We start from the raw sequence: 21704 nt of genomic DNA, 5'->3' as shown, positions 1-21704 counted from the left end.
ATATGAAGGCGAGACATCAGCACATTTGTTTATAGGGATGGTGAATATATTTCAGGGGGCACCTTCAGACATCATGGCTTCACGCAAGGAATTGATAAGAAAATTTCGTGAGTTGGGAATCTTGCCATATGACCCTGATTTGAAGCTTCTATTCCAAATATTGGATGAAAGTCCGAGGTATATATCTCCTTTGGATACATATTTGAACTTAGAAAAACAAGAAGAAGAATCTCCAGTGGAGTTCTTAATGAGGATGTTTAATGCCTATCAAGAAATATCTTCGGAATGCAAACCTCCATCCTTTGATCGTCTCAACAAAATGCGAGGTCTAGGTCTCTTGTATGATAATCAGTTTCTTAATGTCTCAAACTTATGGACAATGAGCTGGTTGCAGAGGAGAATGAATGCAAGACTGAAATAACATGAGTAAAGTGAAGTTTTAGATTTAAATGGAGATAAATTTTTTGAACATTTTGAAGGAGAATCAGCCCATGATGATACTTATATGCCCACAAATGACGATAAATGTAGAAATGAAGAGAATGATTCTCTCAACGTGGAAGAAATTTCAGCCTCGTTAGATTTGGAATATCATAAACATGTTGAAAGAAATGGTCCAAATTTTTTCTCATTCCACCATGGTAAACAGGTTGAAGGATCAAATTATATTCAAGAGGCACTTGATGGAAATGATCATTACGAAGAATTAGATAGTGGAGATGAAATAGAGCAGCATATGGTGTATCAACAAGGAGAAATTTCAGAAGATAATGCTGATGAAGATATGTCTGATTTCTCTGTATTCTTGAATCCATCATTTGAAGAAAATTTCCAATGCAACCAAATTAAACATGTATTCTTGATAAAGTATGTGATGTCAGCAATACATTTCAACACAAAAAATGGAATAGGTTTATTTTTCAATAAGCATATAAATTTGAATATTCTTTGAGCGTGATGAAGGATTGTATGGATGTATTTGACTGGGCAATATCATACAGAGTAGCAATATCATTACAAAACAAAAAAAAGAAGATAATTACCCTCAACAACATTGTGAAGTTTAATATATGCAAAAAACTAAGAGCTTAAGAGAATAATATGCATCGCATATAGAGCCACGTCTTTAGTGAACGTCCAGTGGAGTATGGGAAAAACGATTATCAAGAGATTCATGATAGTTAGATTTTCACCCAGAGGAAACTAAAAAGACCCTTGAGTCATTGACCATCCACCATCGATTTCAATGTCTGATACGTTTTTTAATTTTGTTGTAGGCTCATGAGCGTTCAGGGAACAAAGGATGAGATTTTCGAAGGCAAATGTTACAAAATCAAAGTGCGGAGGAGAAAGGATTTGCACGGATGAAGAATATGGGACTCTCAACATGCTCAATTGTGAATTGAGAGCCTCACAGGAGGAATTGAAAACAAGTCACAAGTGTATATGAAGGCTATGTGTGTTGTCGGGCATAAAAGTTTCAAAGAATTCATTATCATTGACAAAGCATAAAACTACATAACTAACTCCTCGGTTTTTACTATTAAATCCAAGCAACATTAGAATAGTCAGTTATTAGTTTCAAAGGAGTGCATTGTTTTGGAAGGGTTACATACCCTTTCATTGGTTATAAACACGAGATGTAAAAAAAAAAGACAATATATATTGATATACAATTTCCTAAAAATTTATACTCAAGCTTTCATTGCACATTTGATATATTATATTTTTTCATTGGTAAAGGAATGAATTTTTGAACTAAGCCTGTGAATTCCGGATTATTTAATAAATATATTTAGATGCGATTTTGGAGTCAAACTGTATTGGATAGATCATCCATAAGGAGTGTCTCCAGTGCAATTTTATTTCCCGCATGATCAGTAATAAATATTTATTTATTTTATTTTCATGATGCTTTGGAGTTGAAATATTATATAGTTTCGTCCTTTATAATTTTAAAATTTTATTTTATAAATAATTTATATGATAGACAAGTGGACAAGATCAATTATAGCATTTTAAAATCGAACATCATAGATATTGAGAAATATTTAATTGTTTCCGAATCTATGTCTAGTTTGTCTCCAAACCACAGGAGTTAAAATTCATTCTAGACTATTTTAAAATTGCATTCGTATATTTGATCCGTTGCGCCTTGATTACTAAATTGTTTATAATTGATGTCCGTAGAATTTTATAAAGTTGTACGTTTTAAACTTATAATATTGACTCTATCGCTCATTTAATTTTTGTAGTAGTCTTTATGTTATTCATAATTCATAATTCATATGTTGGCAATTATTTCATAGCTTTCCTTTGAAGAATTAATATATTCATTTGTTGCAATCATCTATAATAATAATTTTTATTTAGAACATTCTCACATTTTTACAATCATTTACTTTTGTTATTAATTCATAATTTGCAAGCTTAAAGTTCGTTAGGAAAACTTTCATTGGATTTGTATTCTAATTGATCTACTATAAGGATCTTGGATTTAAGTGATTTATTCAAGATTAGGTACACCCGCGTTGGCCTTGCAGAGCCAAAAGCGCAAGGAACTTGGATTATATTATTCAGTTCTGTCAAGTTGGCCATAACCAGTTGGATATCTCAGCATTGAGTTGGCAAGACTCGTAGGATTCCAATCTGTGATTTTGGGAACCAACACTTCCTTTTGTTTGTTTTTATTTTTTGGGCTTCCCTCACTGGCTGCCCCTTTCTTTTTATTTCTGCACCATGTTTTGGATGCTGCCACTCTTGCTCACGACTTTATGGCTTTGCGGCATTTCATGTCCTTTCTCCTCCATACTTCAACGAAGCAACATTTTCAATTTTTTTCTCAATGCAACAATTCTGTAAACATTTGAACAATGGTTATTTCAAATGGTGTTGATTCATACATGTGCAACTCAAGTTTGTTCTTTGAAAGAAAAGGTTAATGCCAGTAACATCTTAAAGAAAGTTCTTAATTCAAATATGCTTTATCCTCACAATGCCTAGAAGTCAATCCAATTGCTTTAATGCCACCTGAATTCAGCACAGGTGGTCTCTCAACCTTAGGTCAGGTAGACAAATTTTATTGAAAGAAGAGGAAATCAAAGTGGGTGTCTATAGACATTTTAGTAGTTTTTCAAATTTGAAATTTATACTGCACAAGAATGACAATGCCTGCAGAAAGCCAACCATCATGACCTTTCATTCTCCTCTTCCATCTTAAAATTTTATTTCCGTAATTTTTACATAGGGAGTCTCGAATGAGGTGAATGTCTCACTTGCAGTTATTTAAATGTGCATGAGAATGACAACTTGTAGAAAGCCAACCATTACAACCCTTCATAAAACTTTGCCATTCTAAAGTCTTAATTTTGTTATTACTCCATGTTTGTATTTTGTTAATTTTAAGGAGTCTCAAATGAAGTATATATCTTATATAGAAGTTACTAAATAAGACTTACTCTATTATCTTTTGAATAGCTCACATCACTGGTGCAGATCCCAGGATTAAGGATAGAGAGCCAATGTTTCTTTGGAAAGGGTGCTAATTCATGCCCTGCAATTATGGTTATAGATTCAATTTTTGTTTGAAAGGGGACATAATTATTTCCCTTTATATATGTTTCTGTACAGAGTTTATCTCAAATTTGTGTAAGCCATCTGTACAATTGTCTTGAATGAATGTACAAGATTTGATGCTTTGATGGGGCAATCACACTAGCAGCTAAATATTTATGTTTTTGTGTTAAACAGTAGATGGCCATGGCCATATGATTTTGATTTGGTGCTCTTGTAAGTTCTCTACTGTTTATTCATGTTGGTGAATGATTCAATTGCGGCAGTTATATTAGTAGTGGTAAACTATATGGACCTTGGGTTTGGTGCTAAGTGATGGGAACTTGTACCTCTTATATATATATATTGTTTAAATGAAACTATGAGTATTCATTGAAGTTCAATCATGGCAAACCTGAATCTGTTTTTTGTTTTTAGTCTGGGATACATCATGATATCTATGTCTTGTCAATTTGTATGGCCATTTTATTCTTCTGTATTCTATTTTTATTGCAGCACCAAAATAAAGTCTCAGTCTAAGAGACATCTTAAACTCCAATAAGAGTAATATGATGAAATTTGAAATGGGATATTCATTTGTAGTTTCATTGTAAAATCTGTTAAGTTAGCAGTTTGTTGTCACAGGGCCTGGATTTACAGATTGTGGAGCATCTTGAAGCTGCTGATTTTATTCTGGCTCATGGTACTGAAGCAATTGGACTTGCAAATAATTGTGGTGTTAAGCCAATGAAACTGGATGAGTTGGAGAAGATCTTGGAGCATGCCGTGGAAAAGAGAATTCCAATGATAATTGCCAATCCAGATCTTGTTACTGTTGAGGCAAGGGCCTTGCGTGTTATGCCTGGTACAATAAATAGTAACACATTCTTATTAAAGACACCTGTATTCCAGTTGGTAAAGTCATCATTTATAACAAATTTAAAATCGGATATCATTCTAGAGAGGCATACTCCATTTAATCCTACTAAAAAATATACATCTTCTAATGGATGCTTGAGATGAACTTTCCTTGAATGGGATCTTATATTTGAGGAATGAGATTTTGCTAAATCCCATTCAGACGCTTCTTCTAAATGATCTGTAATAAAATTGAGAATAATCAACTCTAGTTAGTTAGATATTTAATGGACCTTGTGTAGTGGCTTATGGGCATGTCTTCATAAATTCAATGACAAAGCTGGCAAAAAACTTCATTTGTTTTCTCTGAACTGTTCCCTCACTGATGAATTAGTTGAGTGCTGTGTTACTGGGGAATTATGGAATCAAATTGCTTAGTACTTACATTAACTTCTATGATTAATATTATGAGATTCCAAGAAAGTAATCTGAAACTGAAAGTGCTATTTTCTATATTTTAAAACTGATTTTGTACTTTTAAATTAGCTATTTTGCTCTAAGGGATCAGACAGTCCATAAGATCATGTTTAAATTCTAGAGGACATTTGGTGTATTCTGTTTCTTTATCCAAGGCTTATACCATTTTATTATTTCTTTTAGGGGCTCTAGGCTCAAAATACGAAAAAATGGGAGGCCAAGTAAGATGGATGGGAAAGCCGGACCAGGTAAATAAATGTTGTAATATGATAAGTTTCATCATGCGCCAGGAACTAGTGGCTTCTATTTTCATTGCATTTGTTTCCCCTAGCATATATTTTCCTTTATGTTTTTTGTAAATAACAACCACTTGTTTGGAAAAATGTAGGCATTCAGTAACTATAGTATTTATGAATACGAGGTGGTGAAATTTTAAGTGGGACACATAACTTTGTAGGCACATTACATTTTATGGCACAAATTTAGTGATATGCTATCATCAAACACTACCTTCTTCAAAACCAACAATATCCTACAAATGTAACCCTCATTTCCCTTCCTTTATGGCACAATTCTGCCGACTGAGTTTGTGCCATAAAGGAAGGGAAGTGAGATACATTTGTTTGATATTGTTGTTTTTGAAGGAGATAGAGTTTGATGATTGCATAATGATTGGGTTCGTAATTTTAAATGAATACAAATTCTTTTCTTCTTGCTGCTGCTCTTATGGATTGTGTTCAAAGGTGGATGTTAAATGATAGCATTTAAAATCCTTGACAATTTTAGGTGCAAATTACTTGAAAAATATAAAACTAAAACATAACAAACTCAAAAATGCGGCAATAAAATTTTCTTCACATTAAAAAATATATTACATCAATATGCACAACCATGCACGTAAAATGAAATATCACAATGAGCAGTAAAACATAATTACTGAGTAGACTAATAATTGCAAAATGATTGCATAATGATTGGGTTGGTAATTTTAAACAATGTGATATTGCTATCAGGATTTAACCTAGTTTTTGAGTCATGTTTCATGAGTACTGATTCACACGAATCCATCTCTCATGAGAATAAACGGAACACTTAGAATCACTACTCATGAAACATGGGTCAATGAGTTTCACTCAAAAACTACACGGTTAAATCCTGATAGCAATATCACAATTTGATTCGCTGTGGAAAATATCTTCTACTTATCAATTTTAAATGAATCAGAAGCCTCCATGAATATTAATTCTTTTCTTATTGCTGCTGTTCTTATGGATTGTATTCAAAGGTGAATGTTAAATGATAGCATTTAAAATCCATGATAATTTGAGGTGCAAATTACTTGGAAGTATAGAATTAAGACATAGCAACGTCAAACATGCGACAACAAAATTTTCTTCACATTAATGAAATGTATTACATCAATATGCACAACCATGCATGTAAATATGAGCAGTAAATGTAATTACTGAGTAGAATAATAATTGCAAAATGAAGTATCATCAAATCCAACTCAATTCCTCATATAATACAATGGGTCAAAAACTACAACCCCTCATTATTATATTATATACACATGACTATCTTTGGCCATGAGCCGAATATTCCACATCCATGTAGAGTCTCACAAATTTCTATCAGAGTAACAAGAAACAAGAACAAGTCTTCTCTTGGAAACTTCATGATCTGTCCTAGTCTTTGTTGTGGATCGGGAAAGGTATTGAACCCAACTTTAGAGGAAGTAGTTTTCATCGCCATCCATTAGTCAAGACGATAGAGTATCCATTCATAATCCAAGAGTGTGGTACATCACAAAACTAGTGATTATCTTTTTCTTAATTCATTCCTTTGATTGATCCATACCATATGTGTGAATCATAGATCTCAAAACACTAATGCATAGCACAGAGTTCAGAACACTCATTTCCAGCGACATTAGCGTACTAAAGATTCATTCCAGTACAAACAAGCACTCTCAACACTTTAGAACATATAACTTTAAACACTAAATAGTAAATACACACATGAACTTGAATACATTAAGGGTCCATTTGGTTGCTGGAATAGGAATAGCAAATTTGGAATACGTTTTCTATTTCCTGTTTGGTTCGTCAATTGGAATAGGGAATAGGAATACATATTCTCATTTTGCCTCTAAAATGAGCTTATACCCATTCCAAAATATAGTTGTTATTGGAATAGCCATTCCTATTCCCAATATGCATTCTTATTCTCCATTCCTATGCTTGCAACCAAATGGGCCCTAAGATCAACATTATATGACACAGGACCAAAAGATGAATGCAGACATAAAGAACACACAAATATAAGGGTGCTGACATATAGTGCACAATCCTGATACATAACGCAAGTCCCATACAATACTAATGCACAGATCTCCAAAATAGAAGTTCACCACCTTACAGAATACTGACATAAGTAAGCAGAGTTTGACCAATAGCAATCACATTGCTTCTTTCCACCAAATCCTATGAGGCAAAAAAATGGTTTAGCATTTGAGCCACAGGTCTTCAGTCAAAGATATTTTGGTTTTAGTGATGCTAAGGGATGTATGATGCACCTCTATGCATGCTTATGAATTCTTTGTGCATCTAGAGCACTAGAACACGGGTGTTCTGAATGTAAGGTGAGCTTGGAATCTCAAAAAATCTTACTTAAAAAGAGATGATCTTCAAGGGTGCTGGACAATAGGGCAGAGAAAAGAGGTGTCAAAGGTGATCTGCCTTATCAAGACTTCAGTTTTTCTCAATCCAATCCATTTTAATACCTATATAGCAACCAAGTACTTTTAGCCTCATTGGAGACCATAGGTGAAGACAAGCAGGGAATAAACTTCCACTTGTTCTACACATGAAAAACCTTAAACTTAACAGATATATTCATAAATGAACATAATACATGACCAACACTTCTGGATGCATATATAGTTAGGTTGGACAATCATTCTAACCTAAATCACAAGATATGTCGAATTTCATCCATGAGATTCAAATTTCAGCAAATTTTAACCCTTTCTGAACTTCATCTGAATTTTATGATATTTAAAATAATACTGTTATTTAATATAATACTTTCTTATTTTTAAAAGATATTGATTTGTTTAGTTAAATTATTGAGCAATGTTAAACTATCTTGACAATTTTGTGGATATATTACTAATATTTAAAAATACATAAATATATATAACTTATATTTAATGTCAATTTTGTTTTCTGAATTTTTACCCTTGCCGAATTTCATTCGAATTTAATGAATGGCAAACTTGAATTTGAATTTGTACCTTTTGACTTAGATTCTAACCATCAATACAATAATCACATGCACGACCCTAACTTAATGTGTTTCTTTCTGCAAGAACATTGACTGGCAGACATCTAGGATTAGAATGCAACTTTTGAGTTATTATGCATAGTAGCAACAAGTGACCTTTAGGAGAATCAATGCATGTTTCATGCGCTCAATAGTATAAGATTTTAAATGCCCAATTGTGATTTCATTTAAACTATGATAGTTCTAATGAGTATTATCAGTGAATCATCTAGCTAAGTTGATATATTATATGTGTGTGGATGTGTGTGCTAATTTAGTATTATATTCAACGCACAGTGAAAAGCTAATTTAGCTTGCATGACCTCCATTTTTGCACCGATTACCAAATTAATTAAATTCAAACTTTCCAAGATAAATATGTCTTGTTTAAAGGGAAATTACTAGTATGAGTTATGTCTTGCAATGTTGATGCCATCCATACAATTATGAACAAATTCTCCTAATGTAAGGTAAGTGAGTTTCATTGTGTGGTCCATCTTTCATTTAACCTTGTAAACATTGCAACAGTTGTTACATATGATGATCTCAGAAATTTTCTCAAATGCTAGCCTACAACTTTTCCTCTCTCCATACACTAACCTGCAATTTCCCTCGCACTGTATACTAGCCAAACATTCTCCTTCCCTCCCTATGGATGTCCACTTTCAACATCTATACAGTCCATATAATTTGCAGAGCTCACTCCACCATACATGTTGAAGAATCCTCCACCATATAAGTTGCGAAATCCTCCACCATACAATTGTTTGATATCCAGCGGCCAGCCATATAACAAAACAATCAAACAATTCTACAGTATTCATAAATTTGTCATTTATAGCTGTAAACTAATTATTTTCTATTGAACAACAATGTGGGAACATTCAAGGTACAAGATCCACAGCTGGGAATGTTGTGTGGGTATTTAGTTCAAAGCTAAGTTTTGAATGGACATAGATTGCAGGTACTAAAGTGAAGCACAAGTGTATCTGTGTTGTCTAGAACAATGAATTGAGTTGTACGGGTACTGACATCTCCATGCATTAACTTGTGCTGAAAATCCTAGGTACAATGTAGGTAGGGAATAAATAAGTTCAAACATTTATTTCTAAAAGAGTGTTTAGATGAAGTTGCAGAATCAAAGCTGGTGGAGGAAGCAAATCGGCTTTTCCAGGTTTTTAGAAAATCTTATAGAATCTAGGGACCAAAACAAGGAGTGCAGATGGCAAGCAACCAGGGTTTCAAGAAGTATTTTATTCTGGGAAGTACTGGTTTTCCTAGCGTGTCATAGCGGAAAAGGGCAATAATCAGCAAAAAGCCAAAAATGTAGATATCTATGAACAAAGCATTCAGGAAGTACAATGCTCCAAAGGGAGATTGGTTGCAGCACCTGCTCCAGCCTCTTCATGAAAGATGATAGAAATTTAAAAATTGTTTTACTCGTAGAAAATACCAGTATCAATAAAATTGGACATACCAAGGCAAGGGCAACTCCACATGTTTAACAACTAAATGACAACTATTGTGGGAAAACAATCTGGAAGAGTGTGAGCTGAAAGAGGTCCCTTGCACAAGTTGTATAAAATATTTCTCATGCCTTACTTCAATATGGGAGTTTGAACCATACTTGGTTTTGATTTAAATTAAGTTTCAAAGCCTGCCACAATTTTGAGCAGAGGCATAGGTTGTATTGCATGAAGATGAGGTCAGTAGACACTTTTGTGTCAACTTTGTGTGCTTTCTTGTGCGAATAAGTCAAATAAGCTCCAGCTGTGCTCATATTTAAAAGCACTATGAAGCTATAGGGTAAAACTCACTTCATTCCCCCTTTTTAGAATCAGTGACACATAGAAGATGTCTAGCCTATCCTCATTTCCTATTAGCTAAAGGATAAAGCAAGAAAATGGTTGACAAAAATAGTTTAATTTGTGTTATTTAATTTATAATTTAAGAGACAACTTAGTGATATCATTACACTAAGAAAAGGAAAAGCAACTTAAAACATTAATATTAAAAAGTATTTTTAAATACTCTTGGAGAGATTTTATTCTTTGACCCAATTTGGAAAGCAACTTAAAGAGAGACATGAATTTATTGATCATGTATCATCATTTTGTAAATTTTCTTTTAAAAATTTGTGCATCTTCAATTTTTACAACCAAGGACAAAACCCTCAAATGATTGGAGATATTGGAGGACAAAAACCATCTTGATTTTTACCAGTGGGTTTTCATCATTGGAAATCTTGGAGGACAAAAACCCTCTTGATTTTTAACATTGGATTCAAAGATGAAAATTATTATCTCCCATGTTTCCTCCGTAGGATAACTAGTTTAGTGCATATGAGAATAATATAAAATGTAACAGAACATAATATGTTAGAGAACTCACAACTGCTTGTTTATTAATTCATCATGTTCTTTACAATGTATGACAAGAAGCACTCAATAGCAACATGTGTAATGAACCCATTTTGGGGGTCTTTCGTTTTTATTATTCTGCTGTCTCTCTTCTTATTATTTTTCTATCTCCGCACTTTTTCTCCCTTTTCTTTTCAAAACATTTCTTATTTATATTCTATACAATATAAGATGTGACTTTTCATAATTAAAGGTCATGTCTTTGCTTTCATACAATATTTGCAAACTAAACTCACTCACATTTCATTATATTTAATCAATAATGTTTTATTTCAAGAGTGCCCTATCTTCAATAATATTTTAAAACCTTACTGTTATGGTTCTTTTAATATTATCAAATTATGATTATTGAGTTCCTTTTATAGTATCACCATGTCCCTCTTTTTGAAAGTATTATTGGTCATTGCCATCAATTATACCATTCAGATGTCATGTATCTGTGTAGACCTTCAAACTCATTATTGTTTATTGTCTCGGACACGTAGGACATAGAGATCTAATGTATTCATATCTTTTTTTGGTACTGAGCACTGCCGTAAATGTCCAGATGCTTCTGGTTTCTATCGAGGCCATTTTATATATTAATGATAATGTATCGCTGAGGTTCCCTATCATTACCTCTGTATCATAAGTCAGTCTTTGCTTCAAGAATTTTCAAACTCTTGAGACTCTTGTATTGTGCACAACAGGGTACTTAGGTTGCTGCTGAAAAACACAGTGTATTCTTTCTCAGTTGCTGTTGTGTATCTGAGGTTGACAGCTGCCAATCTTCTTGACTGAATAAACAGTAAATAGTATAGGACTCTAACTCGTAATTCATTGTACCAAATGGTTCAATCTCTTCACCGGCTGTGTCTCGATATCTTTCCTTCAATGATTCCAGATCTATATCCAGGTTCCTCTGTCTGCCGCTCATTGGAGATTTTCTGCTGAGTCAGATGCTCCTGCTTGATGTATGCCTGCTGATGAACTTCCCATACTCTGCGTATTTTCTTTCTATTATGGCTACCTTTTGTTAATATCCTGTACTCTGATTGTACCGGTAGCAAATGGTGGTGATCACATACGTGGATGGTCCTTTGGCTATGTCTGCAAGGAACATTTATTATCATGTTTCCCTCATTATATTTCATGTCTTCGACCTGAAACTGATGTATGCTTTTTCTTGTCTGCTGCCCGATGATCTACCTTCATCACGTTTTCTACTCATTTATATGAGGAGGTCAGAATAGTCATGTCCTTATTCTTAATTGTCATTTAATTATTTAATGCATCCTTTCTTAATGTTTTTTTTTAATATATATTCGTTGTTTTGAGTAATAGAGAATGTAATATATTATTTCCTATTATTAAGTATAATCAATTATTATTATGCTTATTATTCTTCTATTATTTGATAATAATAACATATTATTGTGTTAATGTAATTGGTAGATCTTATAATGATTTATGGTTCGAAAATATTCATTAAGATTGAATTAACATTTTAGTCATATATCATTAGGGGGTTATGTAATATTACTTTATAAAAATATTATTATTTTGATATCATTATTAATCAAAATATTTATTTGTTATTTAATTTATTTAACTCATTAATATTATAATTATAATTTACATTACAATTATGCAATAATCTTGTATATTGTTTATTTTTATATTGTCAAATATATCATTATTAAATAATAGATTATAATATATTTTAATTTAATATTATTATTCTTAATTATTATCATTATATAATATGTTATTTGAATATTCATATATCCTTTTAATTTGGGCTCATGACAACATGACAGTGCCAACAACCATAATCACTATGCCAAATGTAGTACATAACATTTACAAGGGTTGAAGGGGTGTAAGCGCCAAGCATTGCAACCATCCCCAATTGCCTACCCCTTTGACCAACTAACAATTAATAACAACTCCTAATTACCTGACAACATCATACCTCCCAAAAAAGGAAGTCGCCTCTTGACTATGCACAACAAAATGGGAATGAAAACAAAACCAACTATACAAAGAAAGCGATCAAGAAGGAGGTTGAGGAAGCATCCTTGATGAGGGAGGATATGGTCTAGAATTTGCAAGCTTCTCTCTTAGCCTGTACACCTACTCAGTTCGAAACATTAGGTTGCTCTCTGCGACCATCTGCCATTCCTGTGTTGACTTCACCATGTAGCCTACTTCCAAAATCTCCTTATCTTTCTTATCCATCAACTCCATAACACTAGCAAAGCATGTCTCCATCGCCCGCTTAGCCCTCTCTTAAATCAACAATGCATTCCTCTTAGCCATATGGTCCTCATACTTGGTCATCTCATCTCTACGCTGGGCTAGTTGGTCCTCTACTTCCTGGAGGTGTGTGGTCGGCTCCTCTTGAGCTTCAACCACTGCCAGTCGTTGGGCTTTTGCTCATGGGGCCACATATTGAGTCCTCCACTCAGCATACCCTTCACAGAAAACTTGCTTGACCCTTCGTGATAAGGCCTGATTACAACTCTCTCTCGCATGCTTAGGGAGGCCCCAATCCTCCAACATCTTGAGTCTTAGTGATAGGTCACACCCAAGACTCGAAGCATTGAGAAAAATCTTGAGTCATTTAACCTACTAGTCTACCCCCTCACGGGTCCATAACTGAACTGAAGCCACTATCCTCCTTGCACCTGCCACCATGTTTGCAGATATTGGTTGAGATCTAGGTCGCTAGACCCTCTAGGAATCTCCTTGTGAGGCTTAGATATTTGCTGAAGAGGTGTCTCAACTTGTTCCACACATCCCTCACAATCATCTACAACAGGATCCATTTGTGGCTTTGGCTCTCTCACAGGTGAGTGTCCAACCTGCAAGTCCACAATCTTGTTAGACGGTGGTACCTATTGCTGTGGTGAATAGATTGTGGGGCTAATAGGTTCCAAGAACGCAAGTTGAAAATGGTTGAGCCAGGTATCCATGGTCATCTCAGACTTCATAGTGGTATTGACTAACATCTTAATTACACAATCCCTTGACATGTCCTTGTTGGATTTGTTAAAAATATCAATGCAAGAAAATCAAAGATGGTGAAGGTGTTAAGAACATTGCTTATATTTCAGTATAGAAAATTTCCAAGGCATAGTTTTGAGCTTGGGAATCCTCATAAAGTTTTGTTGCAATTTGACATTGAGCCTTCTCAAATCAATATTTAAATGGCTCTTGTGGCCTTTGTCCCCACCCTGTCTCTGCCACCTCAATCACCTCAACAACATCCATTTCAACAGGCTCCACCATTATGGTACATGGGGGTGTCAAGATGATATACCACACAACTTGCCAAATCTTGGTATCTTAGATGAGATAGGGCAAATCAACAAACTCCTTTCAGAGAGAAGGGCTTGTATGAATGCAAAATATGTAGCAATACTCATTATTGAAGGTCCTTCAACACCACCCTCAGACTCGAATGACTAGAAATCAAGTGCTTTTCACCTTTTCCCACCATGTAGAAACTACCTTCACTCACTCGTGATGTGTCTCCAGACTCCTCCCATCCACTGTCAATACCCTCCTCACCGTTCATATTAGACTCATTCTTGGACACCACCACTTGCCTCTTACATTTCTTTCTTGGTTGCACTTTTTTCGTTTGGTCCCAATATGTCCAAATGCAACCAATAGAAGATGGGTGCCTTGTCAAGATGTACACTACCCTATGACACTAGATGGTGCAAGTATGGAGCTACTTGGATATGCACAACCTCAATAAAAAGTTTGATGACATGGTGTGACATATAAAATGTGTGGTGCTCCAATGTCATAAACTCCTCCATGCGGTCCGCCTGCACTGAGGCCTAATCACATACGATACCATTCCTCAATCCATTCCTCAATTCTATTTCGGCTATGTTGATGTCTAACATACAACTTGCTCCTGTCAGAAAGCTCTTTAAAACATCTAGGATGCCCTTCCTCTCGCCCTTACAAAGAAAGGACTTCTTCATGCCTCTCCCTTGCATTTTTTAGGCTATTCTGTTGGATGGGTGTTAGGTCATCTCTACACATCAGCTATAAGAGGGTATCCTTATTTTTAAGTGATATATTTTACACTTTCTCAATCTTTTTCCCATTGGCTCCCAAAATGCCAAAAACTCTCGCAAACTCCCATGTACCAAAGGGAATAGTAATATGGTGTCGTTGGTAATCAAATACGGATTGTCGTTGGTATGTGTGTTGATTACAAAAAATGGGCATTTGAATAGCCCACTAAACTTGCACTCACCTCAAGTTCTCTTTGATGGGATGGTCATGTGGGTTACCTAGCCACCACTTCCTACAATCAACCCCATTTAAACCCTCGAAGATGATGGCATCTATCGTCAAGTTGTCCTTCACAATTTGATTATGAACTTTTGGCCTTATCTTCTTTCTCTTGTTTTTGCTATTGTTGATTCTTCCTGCAGCTCGTGCTTTGGAAGGTAATATGGTAGTTCCTTTGTTCATGGACGGTAACACCACTGTTGTAGCTAACCAATTTCTCCAATTTGCCTTTCTTGTTCTTGCATCTATCAATTGTCAACTTTGTTTGTCGTGTTGTGCAATTAACTATAAGATAATAGAATTTAATTAGGGATGTACACTCTTGTGCAAATCCCAAGCCGCATGGTCCTTTCTTGCCATACGCAAGTACCTTTTGTTTCCTTGTATGACTATGCTTCACTTGAGCTAACTTATGTGGTTTCGTTTGCCGCATGGTCACCCTCTCTACTTTTGCTTCTTGTTCTATTCTCTCTTGCATTGTCCTTCGCCGTTCTTATCTTTCAATTTACGGTCACCCCTGTGCGACCCTATTTCCTCATGTGCGGTTCTCACTTCTTATCTTTACTGTGGACCATCCTGCAACCTCTTTCCCTTATAGTGGTCATGTTTGATATTTTTTTAAAATTTCAGCCAGTTTGCTTTGTCTTTGTACGACACTTTTTCTTTTCACCATAGGCTTAATCTCTATAATCACATTGGATTTTTCCAATTGTCATAGGCACAAAGACTTCACCATACGGTTTGCTTGGCATTGTTGTTGATACCTTTCTCCACTGTAGGTTTTTTGATTAACGTCTTGTGCTCTTTAACCATAGGTATTTTCCTTATATTTGTCAAGAAATGTCATACGTTACTATGTGTTCTTGACATGATAGTTTAAACTTTATTTGTTCCCTCTAATATCACTACACGGTGATGTGTAGGCTTTAGGAGTATATATATTTGTTTATGAATGAGCCGCATACATGATATTTTTCCATCACATGGTATTCGGATCTCCATATGGTGGTCCCACTGTATGGTGACAATATTCACTGGCACATTGATAACATTCACCCGTTCAGTGTGGCCATTGTACGATGGTGAGTTCGCCTCTTTCTTCTTTTTTTCTTTTGTTTACAAATTTATAATTTACCTCTCATGGGGTGTTTCCGAGGAAATTGTGTCATTCCTCCTTTGTTGTTCATGGTACCACTTTAGCTTCAGCCGATTCATCTCATTTAGAACCTCCTTCCCATCAAATGTCCGCAACTTTATCGCTTGTTCTTCCAAACTTTACGGACTTCATAAGGACCCGACCATCTCACTTTAAACTTTCCTGGTACATAATCTAGGGACGCGTTCCCACCCAAAACGACCAAGTTTCGGAAACAGTGCATCCTTGGGATGGGTGACGGGTATGGGATGTCCTTCTTGTTGGTTCCCAAAACTGCAAATTGGAAATCCGAGAGCCTACCACTTCTCCGGTAGGATTTTGCAATCAATTCTAGCCAACGAACGAGAATCACCATGATTTCCCTGCACTTTAGGCTTCGCTACACCTAGGTGGGTAGACCTTATCCTCAAACTTGATCACTTGGTTGAGAGCTTTTCTAAAGTGAATTTAAGATTTTGGAGAGTTCTTTGGCTAGCAAGGTCCTTGAACTCAATTAAAATAAAACTGAATGCTGAGTGCTTGAATTGAATGTTTTGTTAATAATGGGTTTGATGCTTGTAGAAAGGATGTTATAGATTTTCTGACTTCAATAATAAAAAGACCAGTGCCTCTACTCATTCGGGCAATAAGTCAACTTTAGTGAAGATTTTCACATACAACTTTATAATATTGTACGTACTTATACTGCTAACAATTAAATAATCAAGATGCGACAAATCAAATATATATGCAATCTTAAATAGTCCAGATTAAACTATAACTCCTCTAGTAGGGAGACAAACTGGACACATATACATAAACAATTTAATATTTCACTATATCTGTGATGATCGAATTAAAAATGTTAAATGACCATGCCCCCTTATCCAACATTTAAATTGTATATAGAATTCCAAAAAATAGTTACAAAGGACGATTCATCTGCAGTTTAAATCTCCATGCCATTAAAAATAAACAAGACATTTTATTTTATTATAAAAATAAAATAATTGAATTTATATTACAAAGTCATGTTATAGCCCTTATTCCTCCAGACAAATAATATAAAATACTTCTTGTAGATTATGGATGTTCAATGTTGAATATGTCTTACCGCCTTTTCCAATGGATAGTTTTACATCTTTATAGCTTGGAAACATGAAACAAGGTGTCCTTTCGTTTAGGAAAGGCTATGAGTTTTCCTTTACATATCATATCTAATATTTTTTAATCCCTAATAATCGCATTTTTGGTAAGTTAGAAAATTTATCATATTGACTTGGTTAGTGTTCAAACACCACTTTATTCCTGTGTGATACATCGCAATAGGAGACTTTGAGGTTTGGTGTTAATTACCTCCTGACACTAACTCTCGGGTGTGTGCACTCCAGCACAGTCTGTGAATGATGTGAAAATAAGCCTGCCAATTCATCGTTGGGCATTGGTTATAATATTATCTCATACAAAGCTTCCCTCAACATCCTTTGAAATAAATCTAACTTCAGGAACGACACCACGGCTAGGGATTCACAGTAGTCACATCTTCCTTGTGATTGTCATAGTGTTGGAACGCTATGTTCTGCAATAACTGTAGTGCTTGATACCACTACTTTCTCGTCGCATCATGCCCTCATTTGCTTCCTCATAAATGAAGCTATACGTGTGTCCAGGCTGGCTTTTGGTTGTATTGTTGTCGGCTATTTCCGCTTGCTTAAGATCTTCCAAGTTTACTAGAACACGAGTGGATCCCATCATATCAAATATCCTTGCTACTGATAGTCGCTGCTATAGCATGTAAACTTTGTGATGGTTTTTGTTGTTATTAGTTTCAGTAGATCTTTCGTTGATATGTTGCAATTCATTTTTTATGTTTCATTACAGTTCAAACGTAAGTGTATTCTTCCTATGATACAGACCATGAATGATGCTTCTATAGTGTAAATGAAGAGTCATGATATCCTATAAATGTCTTTGCATCATCAGTTTGTTTCTCTCCTGTTACAAGATCTGAATCTGTATCTGTAATAAACTCCATCTGCTGTTCAAAGTTGCGCTGTCTGCCTGTACGCAGGGTGATTTATGTTCATCATTATCCACACTTCTCAAGCTTGATAATCTTGTGACTATGGTCATATCTTACTGCTTTAAAGGGTTTGTCACAAGCTATCTGCTGTGTCACGTTTGCTTCCAGATAATTCCCGTTCATATGACTGAGATTTTACATTCATAATGTACAGACCTGAGATGCATCTACATTCAGGATCAATGCCATCAATAGCACAAGCCAATACTGATATACAACCATGTGTATGAGCTGAATACTTGTGAAGAATCAGGTTATGGGAAAAGGAAGGATAGGCAAAATAGTATAATAGTCAATCCATAGAATGTGGTTTTCATTTCAGGGCCGAAATAGAATACAAATCAAAATATAGATTTTCAAATATCCAGAATGCTGAAAAAGCTAGTTAGAATCTAAGATTCACTCAATATGAAAGCTTATCTTCAAGGGGAAAGGGTCAATAGTTTTAAAGATAAGATTCATAGTAGGAAAAGATGAAAAGGGTGGTAGACAAATGGAGATCCTGATTTGATAAATCAGGGTCCATCACCTCCCACGTCCCTTACTTTTCAAAAAAGCTAGGAGACGTCCCAAAAACATGGGGACTTTTGGTGTGAAAAAAGAGGTGTACAGATGTCCCTAGTAAGGAAGGGGACGCCATAGATGTCCTCGTCCATCCTAGGTATGGTTGTTTGTCCCCAATTTTGTGTGCCCAAACAAAAAAAAAAACAAAGCAAAAAACATAAAAGTTTCTATGCATACTTGTTGTCTAGTGGGCCCTAGCTCTCCAATAGCCCTAAAAGGTCAAAAGCAACCACATATTGCTAGTTTTGACATTTGTTTTGTTTTGCATGAGAAGTTGGAGTTTATAGCAGCTCGCTGGGGTTTTCATCATGCAATAAGAGGAGGTGATTTTTTTGCTTTCCAGAGCTTGAGAAGGGGTTTGAGCTTCCTCTATTGTGCACCAAGTAAGTATGTATGTCTTTATGTGTCTATTTTTCATTTTTAAATAGATTTGTAGCTTCAAAGAGTCTGATTTTATTTTATTTTTTCCATTTTTTCAGCTCATATTTTCATTGCATATTTAAATCTCAAAAGAAAGAACATTGAGCAACAATGGAAGCACTAGTTGTAGTGGTGGTAATGAGGAATATGTAGTTGGGGTGAGATTGTTAGTAGTGAGACTAGGAAAGAAGTTGAGCCTAAAACTGGTTTATTTAAATGCTCTTCCACCATCACGAGCAAATATGAGAAGGGTCCTTTCAATAGGGATGTCACACCTAGGCAACAAAGTAAAAGGGATGTAGGAGGGACTAGGGTGTGGGATTGCCATGTTTGTTATGATGATTTTAGGGGCAACTATAAAAGGGTGAAGTTACACTTTTTAGGTGTTGCATGCCACAGAGTCAAAGCTTATCCTTAGTTGATTGATGAGGAGAGAGTCGAATGTCAAAGATTGCACTTAGAGGCTGAAATGGAGGGGCAAAATTTGACAATGACTTCTCTATCTGTTCACTCACAATCATCTAGGCATATGTCATTTTCCATTAGTAGTAGTGGCAACCCTACTGAGACTAGAGGGAAGAGGAAGATGGGTAATGGTGAGAAGGGGTCGGTGGAAAGTTTGTTTAATGCATAGGCAAAGGAAAATTGTGAGACATCCATGGATAGATTCTTTAATGGTATCCCATGTCATGCCGCCTGTTCCACTTATTTTAAACAAAAGGTGAAAGATATGTTGACTATGAACCCCTCTTTTGTACGCCCTGGTGAGTATAAGCTACAAACCATTCTCTTAGATAAATGAGTACTCTAAAGTTGCTTTGTTGTTTGAGGATATGAAATGTACTTGGGTTAGGACGGGCTGCTCTATTGTGATGAATGGGTGGACCGATGTTAGACATCGGCCTCTTATCAATATCATTGCCACGTACACTGCTAGCTTTTATTTTTTGAAAGCCATAGATTGCTTAGGAAAGGGGAAGGATGCAAATTTCTAGTTCACCATTTTGAAGGATGCCATAGAGGAGGTTGGGCCAATTAATGTACTACAGGTGATCATAGATTCCGCACGTGCAATTCATCCGGTTTGATGGTAGAGGGTGCTTACAGACACATCTTTTGGACCCCTTGTTGTGTTTATGCATTGAACAATGCATTGAAGGACATAGGGAAGATTGAATGGGTGAAACCGATGGTGTTGGAAGCTAGAGAAGTGCAAATGTTTATATGGAACCACTACACTTCACTTGCTCTGTTCAGGTCCTTCTCTAAGGAGTTCCTCAAACCAGCCAAGACAAGGTATGCCAATTTTAATTATAGTTTACTACGCTTTTAGTTTTATTTAATTTATTTATAATTGTTACAAACTTATATGCCATGTGTTTAATGTTTAACTTTATTTTAATTTATAATTGTTTCTATAGATATTACACATACTTCATCTTGATGGAGATGATGATTGAGGTGCAAGAGGCCCTCCAATTGATGGTGGTGAATCTAGAGTGGGGATGATGGTCCAATTCTAAGTCCTCTGAAGGAAAAGTGGTGAAGCAAAGGATCCTTGATGACAAAATGGTGGTCCACAATGAGATAAGTTGCTGATTTTTAAATTAAATGTTAGTCTTTTGCTTGCTGATTTTCATACTAACTTTAAATTTCTAATTCTGATTTTTAATTTTTGTTTGCATCTTGCAGATATATTTGCTCTATCATAGCACTCATTGTAGATGTCATTAGCTTTGCTGATATTGACGCTCCTAGTCTTGGAGAGATATATGAGACTTTTGACAACTTGATGGGGAAGATGAACAAAATTGTTGTAGCAAAGGATCTTAGATTGGGGTTTTATGAGGAGCATGTTAGGCGTATTTTGATGCAGAGGTAGAACATAATAAATACCTTGCTTTATATCAAAGCCTTCACTCTAAATCCCAAGTGGTATGTAGAGTTGGGTGGAAGGGGCCTCCCATGTGATGATCCTAAGTTATTGGATGGCTTCACAAGAGCCATTGATAAGATGTTTTCAGCTTAAGAGGCCTCTACTCTTCGTGCACAGTTCCTTGACTTCACAAACCTTCGTGACCCAAACTTGATTAAGCCACAAGCGAGGTTGGATAGAGCAGTTTTGGCAAAAAAAGATCCTATTGGATGATGGACTTGGCATGGGAGAGATACACCAATGTTGAAAATACTTACCACTTGCCTCCTTGCACAGGTTGATAGTTCCTCAGCTGCATATAGGAATTGGTCCACATATTCATTTATCCACTCTGTCAAGAGGAATAGACTTACCTCTAAACGAGCAGAAAAGATAGTGGCAGTGCATCATGCTCTTCAACTTGTGGATCGTTAGACTCCAGAGTATAGGCAGACTCCAACTTTGCGGTGGGATGTTGAGCCCGAGGATCTGGCCCAAATAGATGAGGATGAGTCAACACTTTGATTGGTTGGGGCTCCATTGGATGAGACTACGTTTCCTATGGAGCATGATAATGAGGACGAGGACTCTGATTTTGATGCCATGGTGTTAGAAGTAGAAAATGAGTAGTAGTTTGCCTCATTTTTCTATATT

At 35.5% G+C, this 21704-nt stretch overlaps 1 protein-coding gene across 7 annotated transcripts in view; it reads left to right on the top strand.

The window, feature by feature from the left end:
* LOC149567550 (Haloacid dehalogenase-like hydrolase (HAD) superfamily protein) overlaps positions 1 to 21704 on the top strand; it is a 103837-nt gene that overhangs the window by 67941 nt on the left and 14192 nt on the right. For 4 of the 7 annotated variants that reach the window (XM_089820763.1, XM_089820764.1, XM_089820765.1 and 1 more), the window contains 2 exons: positions 4198 to 4429; positions 5071 to 5135. In XM_089820763.1, coding sequence (XP_089676889.1) covers positions 4198 to 4429; positions 5071 to 5135 — 297 coding nt within the window. The remainder of the gene's footprint in view (positions 1 to 4197; positions 4430 to 5070; positions 5136 to 21704) is intronic. The other 3 variants (XM_089820767.1, XM_089820768.1, XM_089820769.1) reach the window with 1 other exon arrangement.

Source organism: Cupressus sempervirens, chromosome 3 (assembly GCF_028749045.1).
Source record: "Cupressus sempervirens isolate cs-2001-9-10 chromosome 3, ASM2874904v1, whole genome shotgun sequence".
NCBI lineage: Eukaryota > Viridiplantae > Streptophyta > Pinopsida > Cupressales > Cupressaceae > Cupressus > Cupressus sempervirens.
Note: the sequence above shows the minus strand (reverse complement) of the source record. Positions and strands in the feature narration are given on the sequence as shown.